The 23,571-nt window shown below is 46.4% G+C and overlaps 1 protein-coding gene across 1 annotated transcript in view; it reads right to left on the bottom strand.

Moving 5' to 3' along the window:
* Positions 1-23,571, bottom strand: part of ZNRF3 (zinc and ring finger 3) — a 247,674-nt gene that overhangs the window by 195,980 nt on the left and 28,123 nt on the right. Inside the window, exon 3 of the mRNA XM_074391306.1 lies at positions 15,166-15,361. Coding sequence (XP_074247407.1) covers positions 15,166-15,174 — 9 coding nt within the window. The 5' untranslated portion in view covers positions 15,175-15,361. The remainder of the gene's footprint in view (positions 1-15,165; positions 15,362-23,571) is intronic.

The raw sequence follows: 23,571 nt of genomic DNA, 5'->3' as shown, positions 1-23,571 counted from the left end.
GGCGTGATCTTGGCTCACCGCAACCTCCACCTCCTGGGTTCAAGCAATTCTCCTGCCTCAGCCTCCTGAGTAGCTGGGATTACAGGCACGTGCCACTAGGCCCAGCTAATTTTTTGTATTTTTAGTAGAGACGGGGTTTCACCATGTTGAACAGGATGGTCTCGATCTCTCGACCTTGTGATCCACCCGCCTCAGCCTCCCAAAGTGCTGGGATTACAGGCTTGAGCCATCGCGCCCGGCGAAAAATTAACTTTTAAAATGAAGTTTCTGGGTCAGGTTTTTTGGACAATTAAATCAACATTCCATATTTGCCACCATCAGGATTTATTTCCACTCAGTGACTCACCCACAGCCCAGCCTGAAGGTCCCTCTCCAATTGACCATGCTGATTCAAGCTCATCTCAGAAAACAGCAGAAAGGAGTTAGAGGCTATAGTACACTATGATCATGCCAGTGAATAGCCACTACATTCCAGCCTGGGCAATATAGTGAGATCCCATCTCTTAAAAAAATATGTATCATGTTTCTTTGGAGTTGTATAGTGTATTGCATAATCTCATTGACCCTCACAACCTGACATAGATAGGGCAGGTGTACTTCTCTCCACTTTAAAGACAGGAAAACTGACGCTCTGAAAGGTTTAGTTACTTCACTTGCGTTTTGTTTGTTTTGTTTTTTGAGATGGAGTCTTCCTCTGTTGCCCAGGCTGGAGTGCAATGCTATGGTCTCAGCTCAGTGCAACCTCTGCCTCCTGGTTAAAGTGATTATCCTGCACCAGCCTCCCAAGTACCTGGAATTTCAGGCACCTGCTACCACGCCTGGCTAATTTTTGTATTTTTAGTAGAGACAGGGTTTCACCATGTTGGCCAAGCTGGTCAAGAACTCCTGACTTCATGATATGCCCACCTGGGCCTCCCAAAGTGCTGGGATTATAGGCATGAACCATCACACCTGGTCAGTCCCTTCATTTGTAAAGGGTGAGACCAGATTAGAACCCAGGTTTTCTGACTTCTAGCTGAGTAATAACATATAACATCAATCAGGACATCTTTACTCAAGCCCATTTTGAATCATTTTTTTTGAGATGGAGTCTCACTCTGTCACCCAGGCTAAAGTGTGGTGGTGCAGTCTGGGCTCACTGCAACCTCCACCTCCTGGGTTCAAGCAATTCCCTTGCCTCACCCTCCCAAGTAGCTGGGACTACCAGCGTGCGCCACCATGCCTGGCTAACTTTTTGTATTTTAGTAGAGACGGGGTTTCGCCATGTTGGCCAGGGTGATCTTGATCTCTTGACCTTGTGATCCGCCCGCCTCGACCTCCCAAAGTGCTGAGATTACAGGTGTGAGCCACTGCACCCGGCCAAAAGGACTTTCAGAAATAATCTAAGGTCAGCCTGGGCTCAGTGGCTCATGCTTGTAATCCCAGCACTTTGGGAGTCTGAGGTGGGTGGATCACTTAAGTTTGAGACCAGCCTGGGTAATATAGTGAGATCCCATTTCTAAAAAAAAAAGAAAGAAAAAGAATAGAAGAAGAAATAATCCAAGGTTAGTTAACAGAGGTGACAAAAAGGTTTCCCCTCATGGGCCAACTCTCATCAGCTGTGGGTTAAAAAGGATTCCGAGGCTGTGTCTGTGTCTGGACTTGGTAGGAAAGGCTCCTATGGTTGGTAAGAGATACCTGTCCTGGTATCTTGACTCCTATAGTCAAGACACTTAACACAAAGTGATAAATTAAGAAACAATTTCCTGGCCTTCTCTTCCCACTTCTTCCTGGAGTCAGGAAAAGCTGGGTTGAGAGAGTAAAAAAAAAATTATTGAAAATAAAGAAAAAATTTCCTTAAAAGAAGCAATGATCCAACATAGTACCTGCTATAAAACACACAACAAAATGCACTTAAGTCTTTCTTCTTTTAGAACGTAACTTATTTCAACGTAAGAATGTATATGGGGTATGTGTTGGCTATGTGTGGGTCCCTCCTACTTATGTAGGTAGAAAATTGATTCTCATATGGGAAGTAACTTGCGCAGGATCACACAGCACTTCACTCGACAAGCTGGGACTTCAGCGCAGGTCTCCTAGGGTTCAGGCCACGGGTCCTCCTCTCTATGTACAGGCTCCATGGACTTTCCAACCATATGTTGATCTCAGCCCAACATCATAGCAAGATGGTGTTACTAAATCGTTTTTCTCTTCTGAACAAAATCCAAGTCTACACCTCAGTTTTCCTTCTCTGGGGTGTCCATTTGTCACTCATAATGTATTCGACACATGCCGTCTCCCTAACCACATACATTGTCCACAACAGACTCAAAAGCAATGGATCCAATATTTCATGAGCCAGCCAGTCCTGTTCCCTTTGATGAAAGTTTCTGTCTCTAGTTTGGTAGAAGGCTCAAATTTGTAAGCTTAAAGTTTCAGAAGAGGTGGGAGAATCAAAGCAGAGAGCAATAATCTTTCTGCATCAACTTTAACCTGATGGCAGGAATTCTAACCGCAGAATGTGTTCCAAGGTGCTGCTTGTATTGCCCCCTAGTGCTAGAAACAGGAACAACACACTAGGCAAGTCGTAACATTTTCCAGCAGCAAAGAATTGACCTCAGAGATCTTAATTCAAATCCCAACATTTTATTTCACAGTAGGTAGAGGGAAAGGGATTCACCAGGGCGTACAGCAAATTAGTGGTGAGGTCAGAAATAGAACCAAGTTCTAAACTTTGACTCCTATATTCAAGATGCCTGTCACAGAGTGATAAACTAAGAATTTCCTTAAAAGAGGCAATAATCAACCGGTTGTGGTAACTCACACCTGTAATCCCAGCACTTTAGGAGGCCGAGTCAGGCAGATCATGAGGTCAGGAGATCAAGCCCATCCTGGCTAACATGGTGAAATCTCATCTCTACTAAAAATACAAAAATTAGCTGGACATGTGGCATGTGCCTGTAATCCAGCTACTTGGGAGGCTGAGGCAAGAGAATCGCTTGAACCAGGGAGTTGGAGGTTGCACTGAGCCAAGAAAAAAAAAAGAGGCAATGATCCAACATAATACATGCTATAAAATAGCAAAATGCACATGTCTTTCCTCTGTTAGAATGTAAACTATTTCAAGGCAGAAACTAGTTAGCGTACAAAATACTCTTAGCATTAATACATATTAATGACAAGGTCTTAACATCTATTAGGCTAGTCCCATTTTCCAGATGTTTGGCTTAGCAGCACTTGGCTGCAACAACACTACCCCACCTCTTTTTTCTCATTCATTCAACAAATACTCATGGAGCATCTCCTAGGTGCCAGGAACCATTATTGGTACTGGAGATGCCATAGTGGCCAAAATGGAGTCCTTTCTCTTAGGGAGACCAGACTCTAGTTGGGGGAGATGGATGAGAAACATGTTAATAACCAAATATGTGGTATGTTGGTGATACGAAGTGAGTATCTGTGTTCCTCCCACCTCCCAAGATTCATATGTTGAAGCCCCAACCCCCAACATGACTAGATGTGGATCCAGGGCCTATAGAGAAGTAATGAAGGTAAAATAAGGTCTAAGGGTGGGATCCTGATCCCTTATTAAGTATAATACCCTTATAAGAAGCAATACCAGAGTGCTATCTCTCCCACAAGCATATGGAGAATAGGTCATGTGAGTACACAGCAAGAAGGTGGCTCCCTGCAAGCCACGAAAAGAGCCCCGACCACACCAGAAACCAAATCAGCCAGAACCTTGACCTTGTGCTTCCCAGCCACTACAACTGTGAGAAAATAAGTGTACGTTGTTTAAACCTGCTAGTCGGCTGCTCACAGTGGCTCAGGCCTGTAATCCCAGCACTTTGGGAGGCCTGAGGGGTGGGGAGGCAGATTGCTTGAGCTTCTGAGTTTCAGACCAGCCTGAGAAACATGGCCAAACCCCGTCTCTACAAAAAGTACACAGATGAGCTGGGCATGGTGGTGCACGCCTGTAGTCCGGGTACTTGGGAGGCTCGGGTGGGAGGATGGCTTGGGAGGCAGAAGTTGCAGTGAGCCACTGTATTCCAGCCTAAGCAACAGAGCCAGACCTTGTCTCAAAAAAAAAAAAAAAAAAAAAAAAAAAAATTAAAAAAAATTAAAAAGGCACCTAGTTTATAGTATTGTGTTGTGGCAGTCTGAGCCAACTAGCAGGTAGTCATGATGACTATGAAGAGAAATTAGGCAGGATCAGGGCAGCAAGACAGTAGGACACAAAATGCTACTTCCAATAAAGTGGCGAAGGAAGGCCTCTCTGATAAGGTGACAGCTGTATAGCTGGAGGAATTTTTCACATATATCACAGTCACACAATATCCACCCTCCCTGATCAAGAGATGAAACATTTTTGGCACCCCAGCATGCTCCCTCGTGTACTATCAGTTAGTGGCCACCTAAGGGAAACCATTATTCTGACTTCCATCAGCATAGATTAATTTTGTCTGTTTCTGAACTTCATCCAGACGTTGATGGATATTTAGGTTGTTTCTAGCTTGAGGCAATTATGCAGAAGGCTGCAAATAACATTCTTTTTTTCAGGGGGGCGGGGACAGAGTCCTGCTCTGTCGCCCAGGCTTGAGCACAATGGGGCAATCTCGGCTCCCTGCAACCTCTGTCTCCTGGGTTCAAGTGATTCTCCTGCCTCAGCCTCCTGAGTAGCTGGGATTACAGGCGCCCACCACCATGCCCAGCTAATTTTTGTATATTTAATAGAGTCAGCGTTTTGCCATGTTCGCCAGGCTGTTCTCAAACTTCTGACCTCGGGTGATTGGCCCACCTGGGCCTCCCAAAGTGTTGGGACTACAGGCATAAGCCACTGCTCCTGGCCAAGAGCATTCTTGAACATGTCCTTTGGTAGACATAACACTCACTTCTGTTAAGTATATGCCCAGGAGTGGAACTGCTGGCTCATAGAGTATATGTTTATTTGTTTTTTTGCTTTTATTGAGACAGTCTCTCTCTGTCACACAGGCTGGAGCGCAGTGGCATAATCTCAGCTCACTGCAACTTCCACCTCCTGGATTCAAGGAATTCTTCTGCCTCAGCCTCCAGAGTAGCTAAGATCACAGACGTGCACCACCATGCCCAGTTAATTTTTGTATTTTTCATAGATACAGGGTTTCACCATGTTGGCCAGGCTGATCTTGAACTCCTAACTTCAGGTGATCCACCTGTCTCAGCCTCCCCAAGTGCTGGGATTACAGGCATGAGCCACCACTCCCAGTCAATATGTTTACATTTAGTAACCACTGCCAAGTATTTTTTCAAAGTGGTTGTATTGATGTATGTTCCCATCAAAAAAATAAGAGTTCCAATTGTTCCTGACCAACACGTGGTAGTCCTTTTCTGTAGCCATTCTGGATGAGCATGTAATGGTATCTCTTTTTGGTTTATTTTTTATTTTTAATTTTTTAAATTTTTATTATTATTTTTTTAATATAGAGACAGGGTTTCACCGTGTTGGCCAGGATGGTCTTAATCTCTTGACCTTGTGATCCACCCGCCTTGGCCTCCCAAAGTGCTGGGATTACAGGCGTGAACCACCATGCCCGGCCTATTTTATTTTTTTAGACAGGGTCTCACTCCCATCGGCCAGGCTGGAGTGCAGTAGTGCAATCACTGCCCACTGCAGCCTCAACCTCCTGGGCTCAGGTGATTCCAGGCATATACTACCATGCCCAGCTAATTTTTGTATTTTTAGTAGAGATGAGATTTTGCCATGTTGCCCAGGATGGTCTTGAAGTCCTGGGCTCAAGTAACCCGCCCACCTTGACCTCCAAAAATTCTAGGACTACAAACATGAGCCACTGTGTCCCGCCTCTTTGTGGTTTTAATTTATATTTCTCTGACGGCAAAAAATTTTTGAGCAGCTTTTCATGTTTATTGTTCATTTTTATATTCCTTTTTGCGAAATGCCTGTGCAACTCTTTCGTTCATTATAATTATTGGGTAGTCTACCCACAGAATGGGATGAGATATTTGCAAATCATATGTAACAGAGTCTAGGCCAGGCATGGTGACTCATGCCAGTATAGTCTCGGCATTTTAGGAGGCAAGGTGGGTGGATTGCTTGAGCCCAAGAGTTCGAGACCAACCTGGGCAACATGGCAAGACCCTGTCTCTACAAAACATTTTTTAAAATTAGTTAAGAATGGTGGTGTGAGCCTGTAGTCCCAAGCTACTCAGAAGGCTGAGGTGGGAGGATCGCTGGAGCAAAGGAGGTCAAGGTTACAGTGAGCTATATCATGTCACTATACTCCAGCCTGGGTGACTGAGACCATCTCTCAATAAATACATAAACAAACACAAACAAACAAACAAATGAAAAGGACTGATTCTTAATCTATAGTTGTCCTGTCAGCCCACAATTCTTTGAGGTTTTGTTTTGTTTTGTTTTGTTTTGTTTTGTTTTTTGAGATGGAGTTTCGCTCTTGTTACCCAGGCTGGAGTGCAATGGCGTGATCTCGGCTCACTGCAACCTCCACCTCCCGGGTTCAGGCAATTCTCCTGCCTCAGCCTCCTGAGTAGCTGGGATTACAGGCACGCGCCACCATGCCCAGCTAATTTTTTGTATTTTTAGTAGAGACGGGGTTTCACCATGTTGACCAGGATGGTCTCGATCTCTTGACCTCATGATCCACCCACCTCGGCCTCCCAAAGTGCTGGGATTACAGGCTTGAGCCACCACGCCCGGCGCTCTTTTCTTTCTGTTTTGAGACAGAGTCTCACTCTGTTGCCCAGGCTGAAGTGCAGGGGTGCTATCTTGGCTCACTGCAGACTCAACATCCCAGGCTCAAGCCATCCCCACTCTGCCCCCTGAGTAGCTGGGACTACAGGTGTGCACCACCATGCCCAAATAATTATATTTGAGATGGAGTCTCACTCTGTCACCCAGGCTGGAGTGAAGTGGTGCAATCTCATCTCACCACAATCTCTGCCTCCCAGGTTTAAGCAATTCTCCTGCTTCAGCCTCCTGAGTAGCTAAGATTACAGGCATGTGCCACCATGCCCAGCTAATTTTTGTATTTTTGGTAGAGACAGGGTTTCACTATGTTGGCCAGGCTGGTCTAGAACTCCTGACCGGGCCGGGCGCGGTGGCTCAAGCCTGTAATCCCAGCACTTTGGGAGGCCGAGGCGGGTGGATCACAAGGTCGAGAGATCGAGACCAACCTGGTCGACATGGTGAAACCCCGTCTCTACTAAAAATACAAAAAATTAGCTGGGCATGGTGGCACGTGCCTGTAATCCCAGCTACTCAGGAGGCTGAGGCAGGAGAATTACCTGAACCCGGGAGGCGGAGGTTGCGGTGAGCCGAGATCGTGCCATTGCACTCCAGCCTGGGTAACAAGAGCGAAACTCCGTCTCAAAAAAAAAAAAAAAAGAACTCCTGACCTTGTGATCTAGCCGCCTTAGCCTCCCAAGATAAATTTTTTACAGAGATGGAGTTTTGCCATGTTGCCCAGGTTGGTCTCAAATTCCTGGGCTCAAGTGATCCCCCGTCTCAGCCTCTCAAAGTGCTGGGATGAGGCATGAGGCAGGTTGCCCAGCCCTAGTCAGTAGTTTTTGTGTTCTGTTTAAGAAATCTTCACCTACCCCAAGGTTATGAAATATTCTCCTACGTTTCCTTCTAGAAGATTCATTTGTCTCAGATTTAAGTCTATGGTCTATTTCCAGTTGATTTTTCTGGTGTGAGGTATGGGTTCCTTTTCTTTTATACAGCAATTAAAGTTTCTAAGACCATTTATTAAAACGACCATCTGCTTCCCACTACACTGTAGCATTACCACTGCTGTAAAGCTGGTCACCGTCTGTTAATATATGAGGGTCTGTTTCTGAACCCCTATGTACTATTCTGTTGGTCTATTCATCACCTTGCACAAGAACCACCTGGTCTTATTTGCTGTCCCCTTTTAGTAAGTTTCAACTCTAGTACTATAGGTCCTCCAGCTTTGTTGTTTTTCTTTGATACTATCGCTAGTCTTGGTCTTTTGCATTTCCATATAAATTCTGGAATCATGCTGGGCACAGTGGCTCACGCTGTAATCCCAATGCTTTGGGAGGCTGAGGCAGGAGGATCACTTGAGCCCAGGAGTTCAAGACCAGCCTGGGCAACATAGTGAGATTGCCATCTCTACAAAAAATAAAATAATTAGCCACGTGTGGTGGTGTGTATAGTCCCAGCTACTCTGTAGGCTGGAGTGGGAGGGTCACTTGAGAACAGGAATTCGAGGCTGCAGTAACCCATGATCACACTGCTATACTCCAGCCTGATGACAGAGCAAGGCCCTGTTTTGAAAACCAAATAAATAAACAAATCAGCCAGGCACGGTGGCTCACGCCTGTAATCCCAGCACCTCCGGAGGCTGAGGCAGGTGGATCACCTGAGGTCAGGAGTTTGAGATCACCTGGGCCAACATGGTGAAACCCCAGCTCTACTAAAATACAAAAATTAGCCAGTCATGGTGGTGGGCACCTATAGTCCCAGCTACTCAGGAGGCTGGGACAGGAGAATTGCTTGAACCCAGGAGATGGAGATTGCACTGAGCTGAGATTGCACCACTGCACTCCAGTTTGGGCAGCAGAGCAAGACTCCATCTCAAAAAATAATAATAAATAAATAAAAATAAATAAGAGGCCAACTAGGGCCAGGCACGTTGACTCACGCCTGTAATCCTAGCACTTTGGGAGGCTGAGACAGGTGGATCACGAGGTCAGGAGTTCAAGATCAGCCTGGCCAACATGGTGAAACCCTGTCTCTACTAAAAATATAAAACTTAGTCAGGCATGGTGGCACGCACCTGTAATCCCAGCTACTTAGGAGGCTGAGGCAGAGAACTGCTTAAACCTGGGAGGCAGAGGTTGCAGTGAGCCGAGATCACGCCACTACACTACAGCCTGGGCAACAGAGTGAGACTCCATCTAAAAAAAAAAAAGGCCAACTAACAGTTGGCAGTGTACACACACACACACACACACACACACACACACACACACACTGCTGGGGTTCCAATTGGGATTACACTGAATCAATAAATCAATCTGGGGAGAACTTACAGAGCTGAGAAGCAAGTGGCCAGCCAAGATCTCTCTTCCGGGAAAGCAAGGAACCATCCTGTTTCATCAGGTTCACGTGCCTCCCCTGACACCCCTCTTCTCTTTCCTGTCATCTGCGAGGTTCCACTAAAGTTACTTTCTCCCAGAAATACTTGTTTCCTCCGCTGAACTCCCACAGGAAGCTCTCCACATCTTTCTAATGTATCTCAGCACAGTTCTGCATTGTATTAAAGACCCCTGGTTCCTTGGTTGCCTGTGAGCTTCTAGAGAACAGGGTTCCGTGTCTGATCATTTGGGGAATGGGCAAGGGAAGCAGTATAATGAAATGGGAAAAGTATAGACCAGTGTGATCCAATAGAACTTCCACAATGATGGAAATGTTCCACACTTGTGCATCACTTGATGAGGAACGCAGCTGAGGAATGCATCATGAGGCGATTTCACCACGTGAGCATCTTAGAGTGCATTTGTGCAAACCTACCTGGTGTAGCCTACTACACACATAGAGTATATGCTGCAGACTATTGCTCCTAGGCTACAAACCTGTAAAGCATGTTGCTTCACTGAATACTGTAGGCAGTTGTAACACAATGGCAAGTATTTGTTTATCTAAACACATCTAAGCATAGAACGGATACAGTAGAAATACAGCATCATAGGCCAGGTGCAGTGGCTCACGCCTGTAATCCCAGCACTTTGGGAGGCTAAGGCAGGTGGATCACGAGGTCAAGAGATTGAGACCATCCTGGCCAACATGGTGAAACCCTGACTCTACCAAAAATACAAAAATTAGCTGAGTATGGTGGCGTGCACCTGTAGTCACAGCTACTTAGGAGGCTGAGACAGGGGAATCACTTGAACTTGGGAGGTGGAGGTTGCAGTGAGCCGAGATTGCGCCACTGCACTCCATCCTGTTGACAGAGCGAGACTCTCTCATACACACACACACAAATACAGTATTATAATGTTATGGGACCACTTTTGTTATTGCTGTCCATCATCAACCGAAGTGTCATTACATGCCACATGACTGTAGTTGCACTGCCCTATGCTATGGCCAGTAGCCAGCTATGGCTGTCCAGTGCTTAAAAGGTGGCTCTTGGAGCTGTGGAACTGAATTTTTAATTTTATGTTGTTATTAATTAAATTATTTATTGATTGATTTCTTCATTCATTCATTCCTTTACTTACTTTTGAGACAGGATCTCATTCTGTCACCTAGGCTGGAGTGCAGTGGCACAATCATAGCTCACTGAAGCCTTGATTTCCTGGGCACAAGCAATCCTGCCACCTCAGCCTCCCGAGTAGCTGGGACTAACTGGGACTCCCATGCATCCTCATGCCTGGCTAGTTTTTAAACAATATTTTTGTATAGATGGGGTCTCAGTATATTGCCCAGGCTGATCTTGAACTCCTGGCCTTAAACAATTCTCTTGCCTCAGGCTTCCAAAGTCCTGGGATTATAGGTGTGAATCACAACACTTGACCTGTTACTAATTAAATTTATTTATTATTTTATTTTATTTTTTGAGATGGAGTCTCATTCACTCTGTTGCCCAGGCTGGATTGCAATGGCACCTTCTCGGCTCACTGCAACCTCCATCTCCTGGACTCAGTTGATTCTCCTGCTTTGAGAATGGTGGGCGGATCACCTGAGGTCGGGAGTTCAAGATCCGCTTGGCCAACATAGTAAAACCCCATCTCTACTAAAAATACAAAATTAGCTGGGCATGGTGACACATGCCTGTAATCCTAGCTACTTGGAAGGCTGAAGCAGGAGAATCCCTTGAACCCGGGAGGCAGAGGTTGCAGTGAGCTGAGATCGAGCCATTGTACTCCAGCCTGGGCAGCAAGAAGGAAACTCTGTCTCAAAAAAAAAAGGAAAAGAAAGAAAAGAAAAAAAAATCTGGTCCTGTTTCTTCTGTACTGAAAATACTTCATTGTCTTTTACTGACCATAGTGGTTTCTGAAATCAAGAACTAATTACATATTCTTGGTGCTCCCTGAGTTCTTTTTTTGCTCTTTGTTTGTTAGGCAGAGTCTTGCTCTGTCGCCCAGACTGGGGTGCAGTGGCATGATCTTGGCTCACTGAAACCTCCACCTCCAGCATTCAAGTGATTCTCCTGCCTCAGCCTCTCAAGTAGCTGGGATTACAGGCATGTGCCACCACACCCAGCTTTTTTTTTTTTCTTAGTATAGATGGGGTTTCACCATTTTGGCCAGCTGATCTCAAACTCCTGACCTCAAGTGACCCACCTTGATTTCCTGGGCACAAGCAATCCTGCCACCTCAGCCTCCCAAAATCCTGGGATTACATGAGCCACTGCGCCCAGTCCCCTGAGTTCTTTATGATAATTTTTTTTTTTTTTCTAAAATTTCAAACCTACAGAAAAGTGGAAAGAACAGTATATGTAGCTTTCATTGAGCATTGCAAATCATTAACTTCTACCCTTTCTGTTTCACTTTTCATGAACCCTTTGAAAGTAAGTTGCAGATACGAAGACTTAAAAAAAAAAAAAAAAACCGGCCGGGAGCAGTGGCTCATGCCTATAATCCCAGCACTTTGGGAGGCCAAGACAGGTGGATCATGAGGTCAAGAGATCGAGACCATCCTGGTCAACGAGGTGAAACCCCGTCTCTACTAAAAATACAAAAGTTAGCTGGGCATGGTGGCGCATGCCTGTAGTCCCAGCTACTTGGGAGGCTGAGGCAGGAGAATTGCTTGAACCCAGGAGGCGGAGGTTTCGGTGAGCCAAGATAGCGCCATTGTACTCCAGCCTGGGTAACAAGAGCGAAACTCCATCTCAAAAAAAAAAAAAAAAAAAAAAAAAGCCAGGCTCGGTGGCCCACACCTGTAATCCCAGCACTTTGGGAGGCCAGGGCGGGTGGATCATGAGGTGAGGAGTTCAAGATCAGCCTGGCCAAGACAGTAAAACTCCATCTCTACTAAAAATTACAAAAAAATTAGCTGGGCACAATGGCAGGTATCTGTAATCCCAGGTATGGTGCTGCGCACCAGTAGTTTTAGCTACTTGGGAATCTGAGGGAGGAAGATCGTTTGAGCTCAGGAATTGAAGGCTACAGAGTGCCATGATCATGCCACTGCACTCCAGTCTGGGCAACAAAGTGAGACCCGTATCAATTTAAGAAAAAAATGTTATTTACAGTAACATGGATGGAACTGGAGGTCATTATGGTATAATTGAAATAAGTCAGGCACAAAAAGATGAATATTGCATGTTCTCACTCGTGTGGGAGCCAAAAAGCTGATCTCAAAGAGTCAGAGAAGAGAATGGCATATACTGGAGGCTGGGATGGGTGTGTGGATGGGAGGGGGGTGATGAAGACATGTACAATTAGATAGAAAAATTTCTTTCTTTTTTTTTTTTTTGAGACGGAGTTTCGCTCTTGTTACCCAGGCTGGAGTGCAATGGCTCGATCTCGGCTCACCGCAACCTCTGCCTCCTGGGTTCAGGCAATTCTCCTGCCTCAGCCTCCTGAGTAGCTGGGATTACAGGCACGCGCCACCATGCCCAGCTAATTTTTTGTATTTTTAGTAGAGACGGGGTTTCACCATGTTGACCAGGATGGTCTCGATCTCTCGACCTCGTGATCCACCCGCCTCGGCCTCCCAAAGTGCTGGGATTACAGGCTTGAGCCACCGCGCCCGGCCAGATAGAAAAATTTCTAATGTTTGATGGCAGAGTAAAGTGACTATAGTTAGCAACAATGTACTGTGTATTTCAAAGCAGCAGCTAGAAGAGAGGACTTGAAATGTTCCCAACACATAGAAATGGTCAGTCCTTGGGCTGGGTGCAGTGGCTCACACCTGTAATCCCAGCACTTTGGGAGACCAAGGCAGGTGGATCACCTGAGGTCAGGAGTTCAAGACCAGTCTGGCCAACATAGTGAAACCCAGTCTCTACTAAAAATACAAAAATTAGCTGGGCCTAGTGGCAGGCACCTGTAATCTCGGCTACTTGGGAGCCTAAGGCAGGAGAACTGCTTGAACCCTGGAGGCTGAGGTTGCAGCCGGCCAACATTGTGCCACTGCACTCCAACCCTTCGGCCTGGGTGACAGAGTGAGACTCCATCTTAAAAAAAAAAAAAAAGAAAGAAAGAAATTGTAAATCCTCAAGGTGATGGATATCCCAAATACCCTAACTTGATCATTACACATTCTGTGCATGTAACAAATATGTGTACCCATCAATATGTGACATTATGTATCAGTTTATAAAATGTGTATTGCTGCCAGGCACAGTGACTCATGCCTGTAATCCTAGCAGTTGGGAGCCTGAGGTGGGAGGATCACTTGAGGTCAGGAGTTTGAGACCAGCCTGGCCAACATGGCAAAACCCCATCTCTACCAAAAATACAAAAATTAGCCAGGTGTGGTGGTGCGAACCTATAGTCCCAGCTACTTTGGAGGCTGAGGCTGGAGACTCATTTGAACCTGGAAGGCAGAGTTTGCAGTGAGCCAAGATCACACCACCACACCCCGGCCTGGGCGACAGAGACTCTGTCTCAAAAGATTCTTTAGGACCCTGTCTCAAAAAAAAAAAAAAAATGTATTGCTGCCTCACACTATGTATCCATTACATGCCAGCTGGCAGTTTCACACTTCCCTTCAAAAGCCAGTATGACATCAAAGTAGACTTTTTTTTTTTTTTTTTTTTTTGGACAATGAGTCTTGCTATGTTACCCAGGCTTGTCTCAGACTCCTGGCCTCAAGCCATCCTCCCACCCTTGGCCTCCTGAGTAGCTGAGATTACAGGCATGAGCCAGTGTGCTTTCCAGTAGCCCTTATTTTGAATATTGCTGGTTGCCATAACAGAGGGAGACAACTCTGAAAGATCTCACACCAGCAATTCTATGTTTGGGCCCAGCTCATAACTCATTGGCCAGTACTGGATGCCCAGAAGTCAGAGCAATAGAGATTTGGGTGAGCAGAATTAATGGCCAAGTATGTGTTTGTGATGGTCATGGAGAAAAGCTAGTACTAACTGTAATTGTCATGGGCAGTAAGAAACGAACACAGCGGGGTGCAGTGGCATGTCTGTAATACCAACACTTTGAGAGGCTGAGGTAGGAGGATCCTCTTGAAGCCAGGAGTTTGAGAACAGCCTGGGCAACACAGCAAGGTCCTGTTTCTACAAAAAATAAATAAAAATTACCTGAGTGTGGTGACGCATGGCAGGCTGAGGCCAGAGGGTCACCTGGACCCAGGAGTTTGAAGCTGCAGTGAGCTATGATAGTACTACTGCACTCCAGCCTGGGCAGCAGTGTAAGACTCTATCTCTAAAAATAATAAATGAATGAATCAATGAATATATTTAAAAGCTCCTAGCACCTTCTGTTGACTTCTCATTGGCAAGATCTCAGTCACGTGGCCAATCATGGCTGCAAAAGAGCCATGGGAAATGCCTATTTCCTAGCTAGGTACATGGCTGTCCTGGTGAAGGAAACTGGCATTTTGTTATTCTAATTTAGTAAGAAAGAAGAGAATAGACATTAAGAGTTCTCTAAGCAGGCCAGGCATGGTTGCTCACGCCTGTAATCCCAGCACTTTGGGAAGCTGAGGCAGGTGGAATCACTTGAGGTCAGGAGTTTGAGACCAACCTGGCCAACATGGTAAAACCCCGTGTCTACCAAAAATACAAAAATTAGCCAGGCATGGTGGCAGGCACTGTAATCCCAGCTACTCGGGAGCTGAGGCAGAAGAATCGCTTGGACCTGGGAGACAGAGGTTGCAGGGAGCCCAGATTGCACCACTGCACTCTAGCCTGGGTGACAGAGTGAGACTCCATCGCAAAACAAAAAAAGGTCTCTAGCAGCAGTGTCTGCCACAGACTGCCTGCCTTTATGCAAGATGTTTCCTCTATCAGAAATGCCTTTCTGGATATAGTCAACCGCATCCAAGCTACACTTCCCCTACTTCACAAAGGTCTCCTTGACTTCACAGTTTCATCAATCCCTGTCCACACTGAACTCCTTATGTCTTATTTATCCATATGCCTTTGCCTGGCGGAGAATAGTCCCCAAGTAAATATTTGAATTAGTGGGGACTTGAACGTGATGTGGTTTATTAGTTATAAAAATGTGACTCACCCCAATCATGAGAGCAGGGCCATAATGAATCCATCTCGGTTTTCCCCACTGTGCCTGGCCCAGAGCAGATGTTCCAACTGGAACCACCGTCCATCCAGCCCCACCTTCCCTGGCTTTCCTGAGGCAGATCCGTTTTGCAGATCATAGTACTTGACAGGATTTGGCAGGTTTCTGGCCTGGGTCGTTCCTTGTAGAGCTGTGAGAGGTACATGTGGAAAGAGCCTCATGTGAGATCATGCAGCAAGTTAGCAGCAGCGCAGATAACAGGCCCAGAGCTTCAGCTTCCCAACCCAAGGACACTCATTCAGCGACTGTGCTCCAAGGTCATGCTGGCTTCCTTTCAGGCCCAGGGCTAAGATGGCTAAGATTGCCCCAAAAGATGACCCCAGGATTAAGTGGGCTGTTACAGTATGTTAAAGCTACTTTTCTTCCTTTTTTTTTTTTTTTGAAATGGAGTCTTGCTCTGTCACCCAGGCTGGAGTACAGTGGCGCGATCTTGGCTTACTGCAACCTCCACCTTCCAGGTTCAAACAATTCTCCTGCCTCAGCCTCCCAAGTAGCTGGTATTACAGGCATGAGCCACCACACTCAGTTAATTTATTTGTATTTTTAGTAGAGACAGGGTTTTACCACTTTGGTTAGGCTGATCTCCAACTCCTGACCTCAAGTGATCCACCTGCCTCAGCCTCCTAAAGTGCTGGGATTATAGTTGTGAGCCACTGTGCCTGGATTGTTCTTTTTTTTTTTTCCATTATTATTATTTTTTTTTTTAGAGTCTCGCTGTGTCACCTAGGCTGATCATAGCTCACTGCAGCTAGCTTCAAACCCCTGGGCTCAAGCAATCCTCTGCCTCAGCCTTTCAAGTAGAAAGAGCTGCTCATTCTAAAAATCACAGTGCTTAGTTCCTGCCAAAGCTTCTAAATTCCGTAAATCTCATCTTGGTACTTCCAGATTCAAAGGCTCCCCACACATACACACACCTCCAAACACATATATGTCTGGAATAAAGCCTGGAAGGAAAAACATAAAATATTGATGGTAGATTTTTCTCTAAGTGGTAGAAATACAGGTGATTTTTTTTTTTTTTTTTTTTTTTTTTGAGACGGAGTTTCGCTCTTGTTACCCAGGCTGGAGTGCAATGGCGCCATCTCGGCTCACCGCAACCTCCGCCTCCTGGGTTCAGGCAATTCTCCTGCCTCAGCCTCCTGAGTAGCTGGGATTACAGGCACGTGCCACCATGCCCAGCTAATTTTTTGTATCTTTAGTAGAGACGGGGTTTCACCATGTTTACCAGGATGGTCTTAATCTCTTGACCTCGTAATCCACCCACCTTGGCCTCCCAAAGTGCTGGGATTACAGGCTTGAGCCACCACGCCCGGCGAAATACAGGTGATTTTAATTTTCTTTTTGGTTTGCTTTTTAATTTTCCAAATTCTCTACAATCAACATGTATTATTTTTATAACTAGAATAAACGTACTAAAAACAATAAATAAGCCTAATATTTGGAGAAAAAGTCACCAACATGCTTAAACGTGTGCTATTACAGTGAGGCATCTATGATTTACTCATTCACTCAACATATGTATCTTGAACACCTAGGTGCCAAGCACTTTGTTGGGTATGAGCGTTGTTACAATGAATGAGACAAACATGGTTCCTGCCTTAATGGAACCTTTTTATCTTCTTTATTTTCCAAAGTTACTAGGATATATGTATATTGCTTAAATGCTCTCCCTCCCTCCCTTCCTTCTTTCCTTCCTTCCTTCCCTTTCTTTCCTCTCTCTCTCCCTTTCTCATTCTTCTTTCTCTCTTTCTCATTCTGTCGCCCAGGCTGGAGTGCAGTGGTGTGATCTCAACTCACTGCAACCTCTGCCTGCCAGGTTCAAGCACTTCTCCTGCCTCAGTCTCTTCAGTAGCTAGGATTACAGATGTGTGCCACCACATCTGGCTAATTTTTGTATTTTTTAGTAGAGACAGGGTTTCACCATGTTAGCCAGGCTGGTTTTGAACTTCTGACTTCAAGTAATCCTCCTGCCTTGGCCTCCCAAAGTGCTGAGATTACAGGCATGAGACACCGCACCCAGCCTTAAATGCTTTCTCTAATTTGAAATTTAAAAGCATTGAACTGCCCAGGTATAACTGCTCACACCTGTAATCCCAGTACTTTGGGAGCTCAAGCAGGTGCATCCCTTGAGGCCAGGAGTTCTAAATCAGCCTGGGCGGCCGAGCGCGGTGGCTCAAGCCTGTAATCCCAGCACTTTGGGAGGCCGAGGCGGGTGGATCACGAGGTCGAGAGATCGAGACCATCCTGGTCAACATGGTGAAACCCCGTCTCTACTAAAAATACAAAAAAATCAGCTGGGCATGGTGGCACGTGCCTGTAATCCCAGCTACTCAGGAGGCTGAGGCAGGAGAACTGCCTGAACCCAGGAGGCAGAGGTTGCAGTGAGTCGAGATCGCGCCATTGCACTCCAGCCTGGGTAACAAGAGCGAAACTCCGTCTCAAAAAAAAAAAAAAAAAAAAAAAAAAAAATCAGCCTGGGCAATATAGCAAGACCTCGTCTCTAGTTAAGAAAAAAATTAAAATAGTCTCAGTGTGGTGGTTCAGGCCTATAATCCCAGCACTTTGGGAGGCCAAGGGGAGCAGGGAGGCTAGGAGTTGAAGACCAGCCTGGCCAACATGGTGAAACCCTGTCTCTACTAAAAATACCAAAAAAAAAAAAAATTATCTGGGCTGGGTGCAGTGGCTCACACCTGTAATCCCAGCACTTTGGGAGGCCAAGGCTGGCAGATCACAAGGTCAGGAGTTCGAGACCAGTTTGGCCAACATAGTAAAACCCCATCTGTACCAAAAAATATAAAAATTAGTTGGGGGTGCCTGTAGTCCCAGCTACTTGGGAGGCTGAGGCAGGACAATTGCTTGAACCCAGGAGGCAGAAGCTGCGGTGAGGCAAGATTGCACCGTTGCACTCCAGTCTGAGCAACAGAGCAAGGCTCTGTCTGGAGAAAAAAAAAATTATCTGGGTATGGTGGCACATGCCTGTAATCCCAGCTACTTGGGAGGTTGAGTTACGAGCATCACTTGAACACAAGTGGCAGAGGTTGCCGTGAGCAGAAATCACACCATTGCACTCCAGTCTGGGTGACAGAGCAACACTCTATCTCAAAGAATAAAACAGGGCCGAGTGTGGTGGCTCATGCCTGTAAACCTAGCACTTTGGGAGGATGAGGTGGGTGGATCACCTGATGTCAGGAGTTCGAGACCAACCTGGCCAATGTGGTGAAACCCTGTCTCTACTAAAAATACAAAAATTGGCCAGGCATAGTGGTGCGTGCCTGTAATCCCAGCTATCTGGGAAGCTGAGGCATGAGAATCACTGGAAACTGGGAGGCAGAGACTGCAGTGAGCCGAGATAACACCACTGCACTCCAGCCTGGGTGACAGAGCAATCTCTGTCTAAAAAAAAAAAAAACAGGCCAGTCGTGGTGGCTCACGCCTGTAATCCCAACACTTTGGGAAGCAGAGGTGGGCGGATCACCTGAGGTCAGGAGTTCGAGACAAGCCTGGTCAACATGGTGAAACCCTGTCTCTACTAAAAATAAAATTAGCCAAGGGTGGTGCACGCCTGCAGTCCCAGCTACTTGGGAGGCTGAGGCAGGAGAATCACTTGAATCCGGAGGCAGAGGTTGCTTTAAGCTGAGATCACACCACTGCACTCCAGTCTGAGCAACAGAGCGAGACTCTGTCTCAAAAAATAAATAATAAATAAAAATGAACCAGCTGTAGTGGCATGCACCTATAGCCCCAGCTACTTAGGAGGATGAGGTGGGAGGTTCACTGAGCCCAGGAGTTCAAGGTTGCAGTGAGTTGTCATCAAACCATTGCACTTCAGCCTGGGCAACAGAGTGAGACCCTTTCTCAAAAGTAAATCAATCAATAAATAATAAAAATGAGATACCAGATGAAATGTGAGAAGTATTAGTTGGTGTGGTTTCTCGTTCCTAAAAGTCTTTTAAGACCAGGATCCTCTCCCATTTGAGGAAGGAGCTAAATTGAGCATTGTTCCAAGGCTGGGGTAGTATCTCTGGAGCCACCTGAAGACAAAAACATACAATTATAAACTTTATATTCGAGAACGATTTTTAAAACTCCTTGCCTGCACGAGGTGGCTCACGCCTCTAATCCCAGCACTTTGGAGTATGAGGCGGGTGGATCACCTGAGGTCAGGAGTTTGAGACCAACCTGACTAACATGGAGAAATCCCATCTCTACTAAAAATACGAAATTAGCCAGGGGTGGTGACATATGCCTGTAATTCCAGCTATTCAGGAAGCTGAGACAGGAGAATCGCTTGAACCTGGGAGGCAGAGGTTGTGGTGAGCCGAGATCACGCCATTGCACTCCAGCCTGGGCAACAAGAGTGAAACTCCATCTCAAAAATAAATAAATAAATGAAACTCCAGTGAGAATTATTGGCCAGTGGGAAGTCAGGACACATCAAGATTCAGAATTCAGTATTCCTCCCTATTAGAGCTATAGCCTCAGGCAAACCCAAAAGGAACTTTGGGGAGGGATGCAAGGGAGAGGAAACGGAATTGGTTTAAACTTGGACAACATGGCAAAACCCCTTCTCTACAAAAAATACAAAAATTAGCCAGGGGTGTTGGCATAAGCCTGTAGTCCCAGATATTTGCGGGGGCTGAGGCAGGAGGATCACTTGCCACCAGGGAGGTTCAGGCTGCAGTGAACCAAGATAGTACCACTGTGCTCCAGCCTGGGTGACAAAGTAAGACTCTGTCTCAAATATATATTATACATTACTATATATATGTTTATATATGTATAAAAATATCTTTTATTGAGGTAACACGTAACATAAAATTTACCATGCTCTCCCCTGCCTGCCCACCCGTCCCCACCTCCTGTGGTCCAGATGAAGCTCTCAATCACAGTGCTTTGTCCCTCCCCACCACCATCCTGCTGGACTTGTGATTCAAGCTGGCCAATCAGACCAACCATCGTCATGTCCACAGGGATTGTTTTAGGACTGGGTATGTAATCCCAGTAGAGACCTGATACAATGAAACTGGGAGATAGGGGCTTTACTTCTAAGATCATACGCTGTAAGGACAGTGTAAGGTGGAGCTGCTTGCCATTTTCCCAGGCTAGGTGGAGGAAGCCATCTGCAACAGGTAATAGCAAAGCTGATGCACAAAGGGAAGAAAATAAAGATGGAGATGGGATCCCTGGTGATAATCCTTTTCTTTTCTTTTGAGATGGAATCTTGCTCTGTCACCCAGGCTGGAGTACAGTGGCACCATCTTGGCTCACTGCAACTCAGTCTTGGCTCACAGCCTCCCAGGCTCAAGCAATTCTCGTGCCTCAGCCTCCCGAGTAGCTGGGATTACAGGTGTGCGCCACCACACCCAGCTAATTTTTGTATTTTTAGTAGAGACGGAGTTTCACCATGTTGGCCAGGATCGTCTTGAACTCCTGACCTCAAGTGACCCACCTGCCTCAGCCTCCCAAAGTGCTGGAATTACAGGCATGAGCCACTGGTACCCGGCTCCTGGTGATTCAATCTTTTAAGTTCCCGGATCCATTTGTGCCTGAAGTCCATCTCTAGACTTTTTAGTTAAATGACTTACTAGCTTTTTTTGTTTTGTTTTGTTGTTAAGAAAGAGTCTTTCTCTGTCATCCAGGCTGGAGTGCAGGAGCCCTATCACAGGTCACTGCAGCCTTGAACTCCTGGACTTAAGCAGTGCTCCCACCTTAGCCTCCCAAGTAGCTAGGACCATAGGTGTGTGCCACTAGGCCTGGCTAACTTATTTTTTTGTAAAGATGGGGTCTCACTGTGCTGCCCAAGCTGGTCTGAAATTCCTGGGCTCAAGTGATCATCCCATCACAGCCTCCCAAAGAGTTGAGATTACAGGCGTGAGCCACTGTGACTGGCCTCATTAACTTTTTTTTTTAAGCTAGCTTAAGTAGGCTTCTGTTGGGCTTTCACCACGATGGTTTCTGTGTCTCACCCAGGATGTCACAGCCCTTGGTGTGATAAAGCCTGAGACTGTAATGTCAGACCCCAAAAGGGACCCAGCACGCTGGTGGAGGCAGGAGTGGAAGGCAAGGATGACAGCTTCTAGGAAGCAGGATACCTCACAGAGTTTCACTCTTGTTGCCCAGGCTGGAGTGCAATGGTGAGATTTTGGCTCATCCCAACATCTGATTCCCAGGTTCACGTGATTCTCCTGCCTCAACCTCCCAAGTGGCTGGGATTACAGGCGCCCACCACCACGCCTGGCTAATTTTGTATTTTTATTAGAGACGGGGTTTCTCCACGTTGATCAGGCTGGTCTCCAACTCCAGACCTCAGGTGATCCACCAGCTTCAGCCTCCCAAAGTGGGATTACAGGCGTTAGCCACCGCGCCCGGCCAAGAAATTTTCAACCTATGACTCAGACATTAGGCTTACTTCATGGTAGCTGACATGGTCCTTCTCCCAGAATAAAAAGGATAAATAAAAAGGACAGTAGCCCCCAGAGATCTAGACCTTTCTGACGGGACACATTCCTCATCCCACGTGGGCAGCTGAGGCCAGACTTCAAGTGCGCATCTGAGGACCAAGACTTTGCACCCAAAGCCAGGAAGTATGCTTGACCCCAGGTATCTCCTTTACACAGCTCTTTGTCAGGCTCTCTAGAAAAGCCAAGTGAAACTGGGTATGGTGGTTCACACCTGTGACTCCAGCAACTTAGGAGGCTGGGGCAAGAGGTTCCCTTGAGTCCAGGAGTTCAAGGCCGAAGTGAGCTATGATTGCGCCACTGCACTCTAGCCTGGGAGACAGCAAGACCCTATCTCTAAAAAACAAGTGGAAAAAAAAAAGCAAAGTGAAAATAATTCCAGCTGAGTCCATCTGCCTCACGAGTCCTTGAACCTACACTATCCCATGGAGGTCTGGTCTACTGCTGAGTCTCATCCAGGTATTGGTGGCATAGAAACAGATGGGGGGTTTGGGCCGGGCGCGGTGGCTCACGGCTATAATCCCAGCACTTTGGGAGGCCGAGGCGGGTGGATCACGAGGTCAAGAGATCGAGATCATCCTGGCCAACATGGTGAAACCCCATCTTTACTAAAAATACAAAAAATTAGCTGCGCACGGGGGCGCGTGCCTGTAATCCCAGCTACTCGGGAGGCTGAGGCAGGAGAATTACCTGAACCCAGGAGGTGGAGGTTGCGGTGAGCCGAGATCGCTCCATTGCACTCCAGCCTGGGTAACAAGAGCGAAACTCTGTCTCAAAAAAAAAAAAAAAAAGAAAAGAAAAGAGATCGGGGGTTGGGGGAGGAAACGGCTTGAAGGATGAGACGCTCGTAAGTGAGAACTACAGAGTGGGTCAGAAACAGTCACTGTCAACTACCAATAATCAAGGCTGTCACTTTTCCCTTTGTTTATAATGTGCTTTGTCATTCAGATGCTTTTAAATTTTATCCAGAGCAAATGATGCTTCTCTTAATGATTGGTACTTTTTGCATTTTATTACAGAGATTCTTCTACACCCTGATGTTCCAAATATATTTCTTCTTTTTTCGAGATGGGAGTTTCACTCTTGTTGCCCAGGCTGGAATGCAGTGGCACAATCTTGGCTCACCGCAACCTCCACCTCCCGGGTTCAAGCAATTCTCCTGCCTCGGCTTCCCAAGTAGCTGGGATTACAGATGTGACCACCACGACCGACTAATTTTGTATTTTTAGTAGAGATAGGGTTTCACCATGTTGGCCAGGCTGGTCTAGAACTCCTGACTTCAGGTGATCTGCCCGCCTCAGCCTCCCAAAATGCCAGGATTCCAGTACTGCCCTTGGAATCAGACTGTGGTCAGACCTCTCCTGAAAGCATGTATTTGCTCAGCCCCTTCCCGTCGCCGTTCTGCTTTCCTCATTGGTCCTGCCTTGAGCCCAGGGATGGACTTTTATGCCCCACCCATTAGTGAGTCATAGGCCTTGGGTCACCCCAGTGGTATGTGTAACCTCTCAGACACCAGAGACAAATGTACCCACCAAAGAGACAACAGCTCCCACCTCAGAGGCAAGGTGGGCACCCACCTCCTCAGAGACAACAACTCCTACCACAGAGACAACAACTCCCACCTCAGAGGCAACAACTCCCACCACAGAGACAACAACTCCCACCACAGAGACAACAACTCCCACCTCAGAGGCAAGGTGCGCACCCACCTCCTCAAAGACAACTCCTACCACAGAGACAACAACTCCCACCACAGAGACAACAACTCCCACCACAGAGACAACTCCCACCACAGAGATAACAGTACCCACCACAGAGACAACAACTCCTACCACAGAGACAACAACTCCCACCACAGAGGCAACAACTCCCACCACAGAGA

Source organism: Saimiri boliviensis, chromosome 21, assembly GCF_048565385.1.
Source record: "Saimiri boliviensis isolate mSaiBol1 chromosome 21, mSaiBol1.pri, whole genome shotgun sequence".
Lineage (NCBI taxonomy): Eukaryota > Metazoa > Chordata > Mammalia > Primates > Cebidae > Saimiri > Saimiri boliviensis.
The sequence above is the reverse complement of the archived record's forward strand: the minus strand, read 5'-3'. Positions and strand labels throughout refer to the sequence as shown.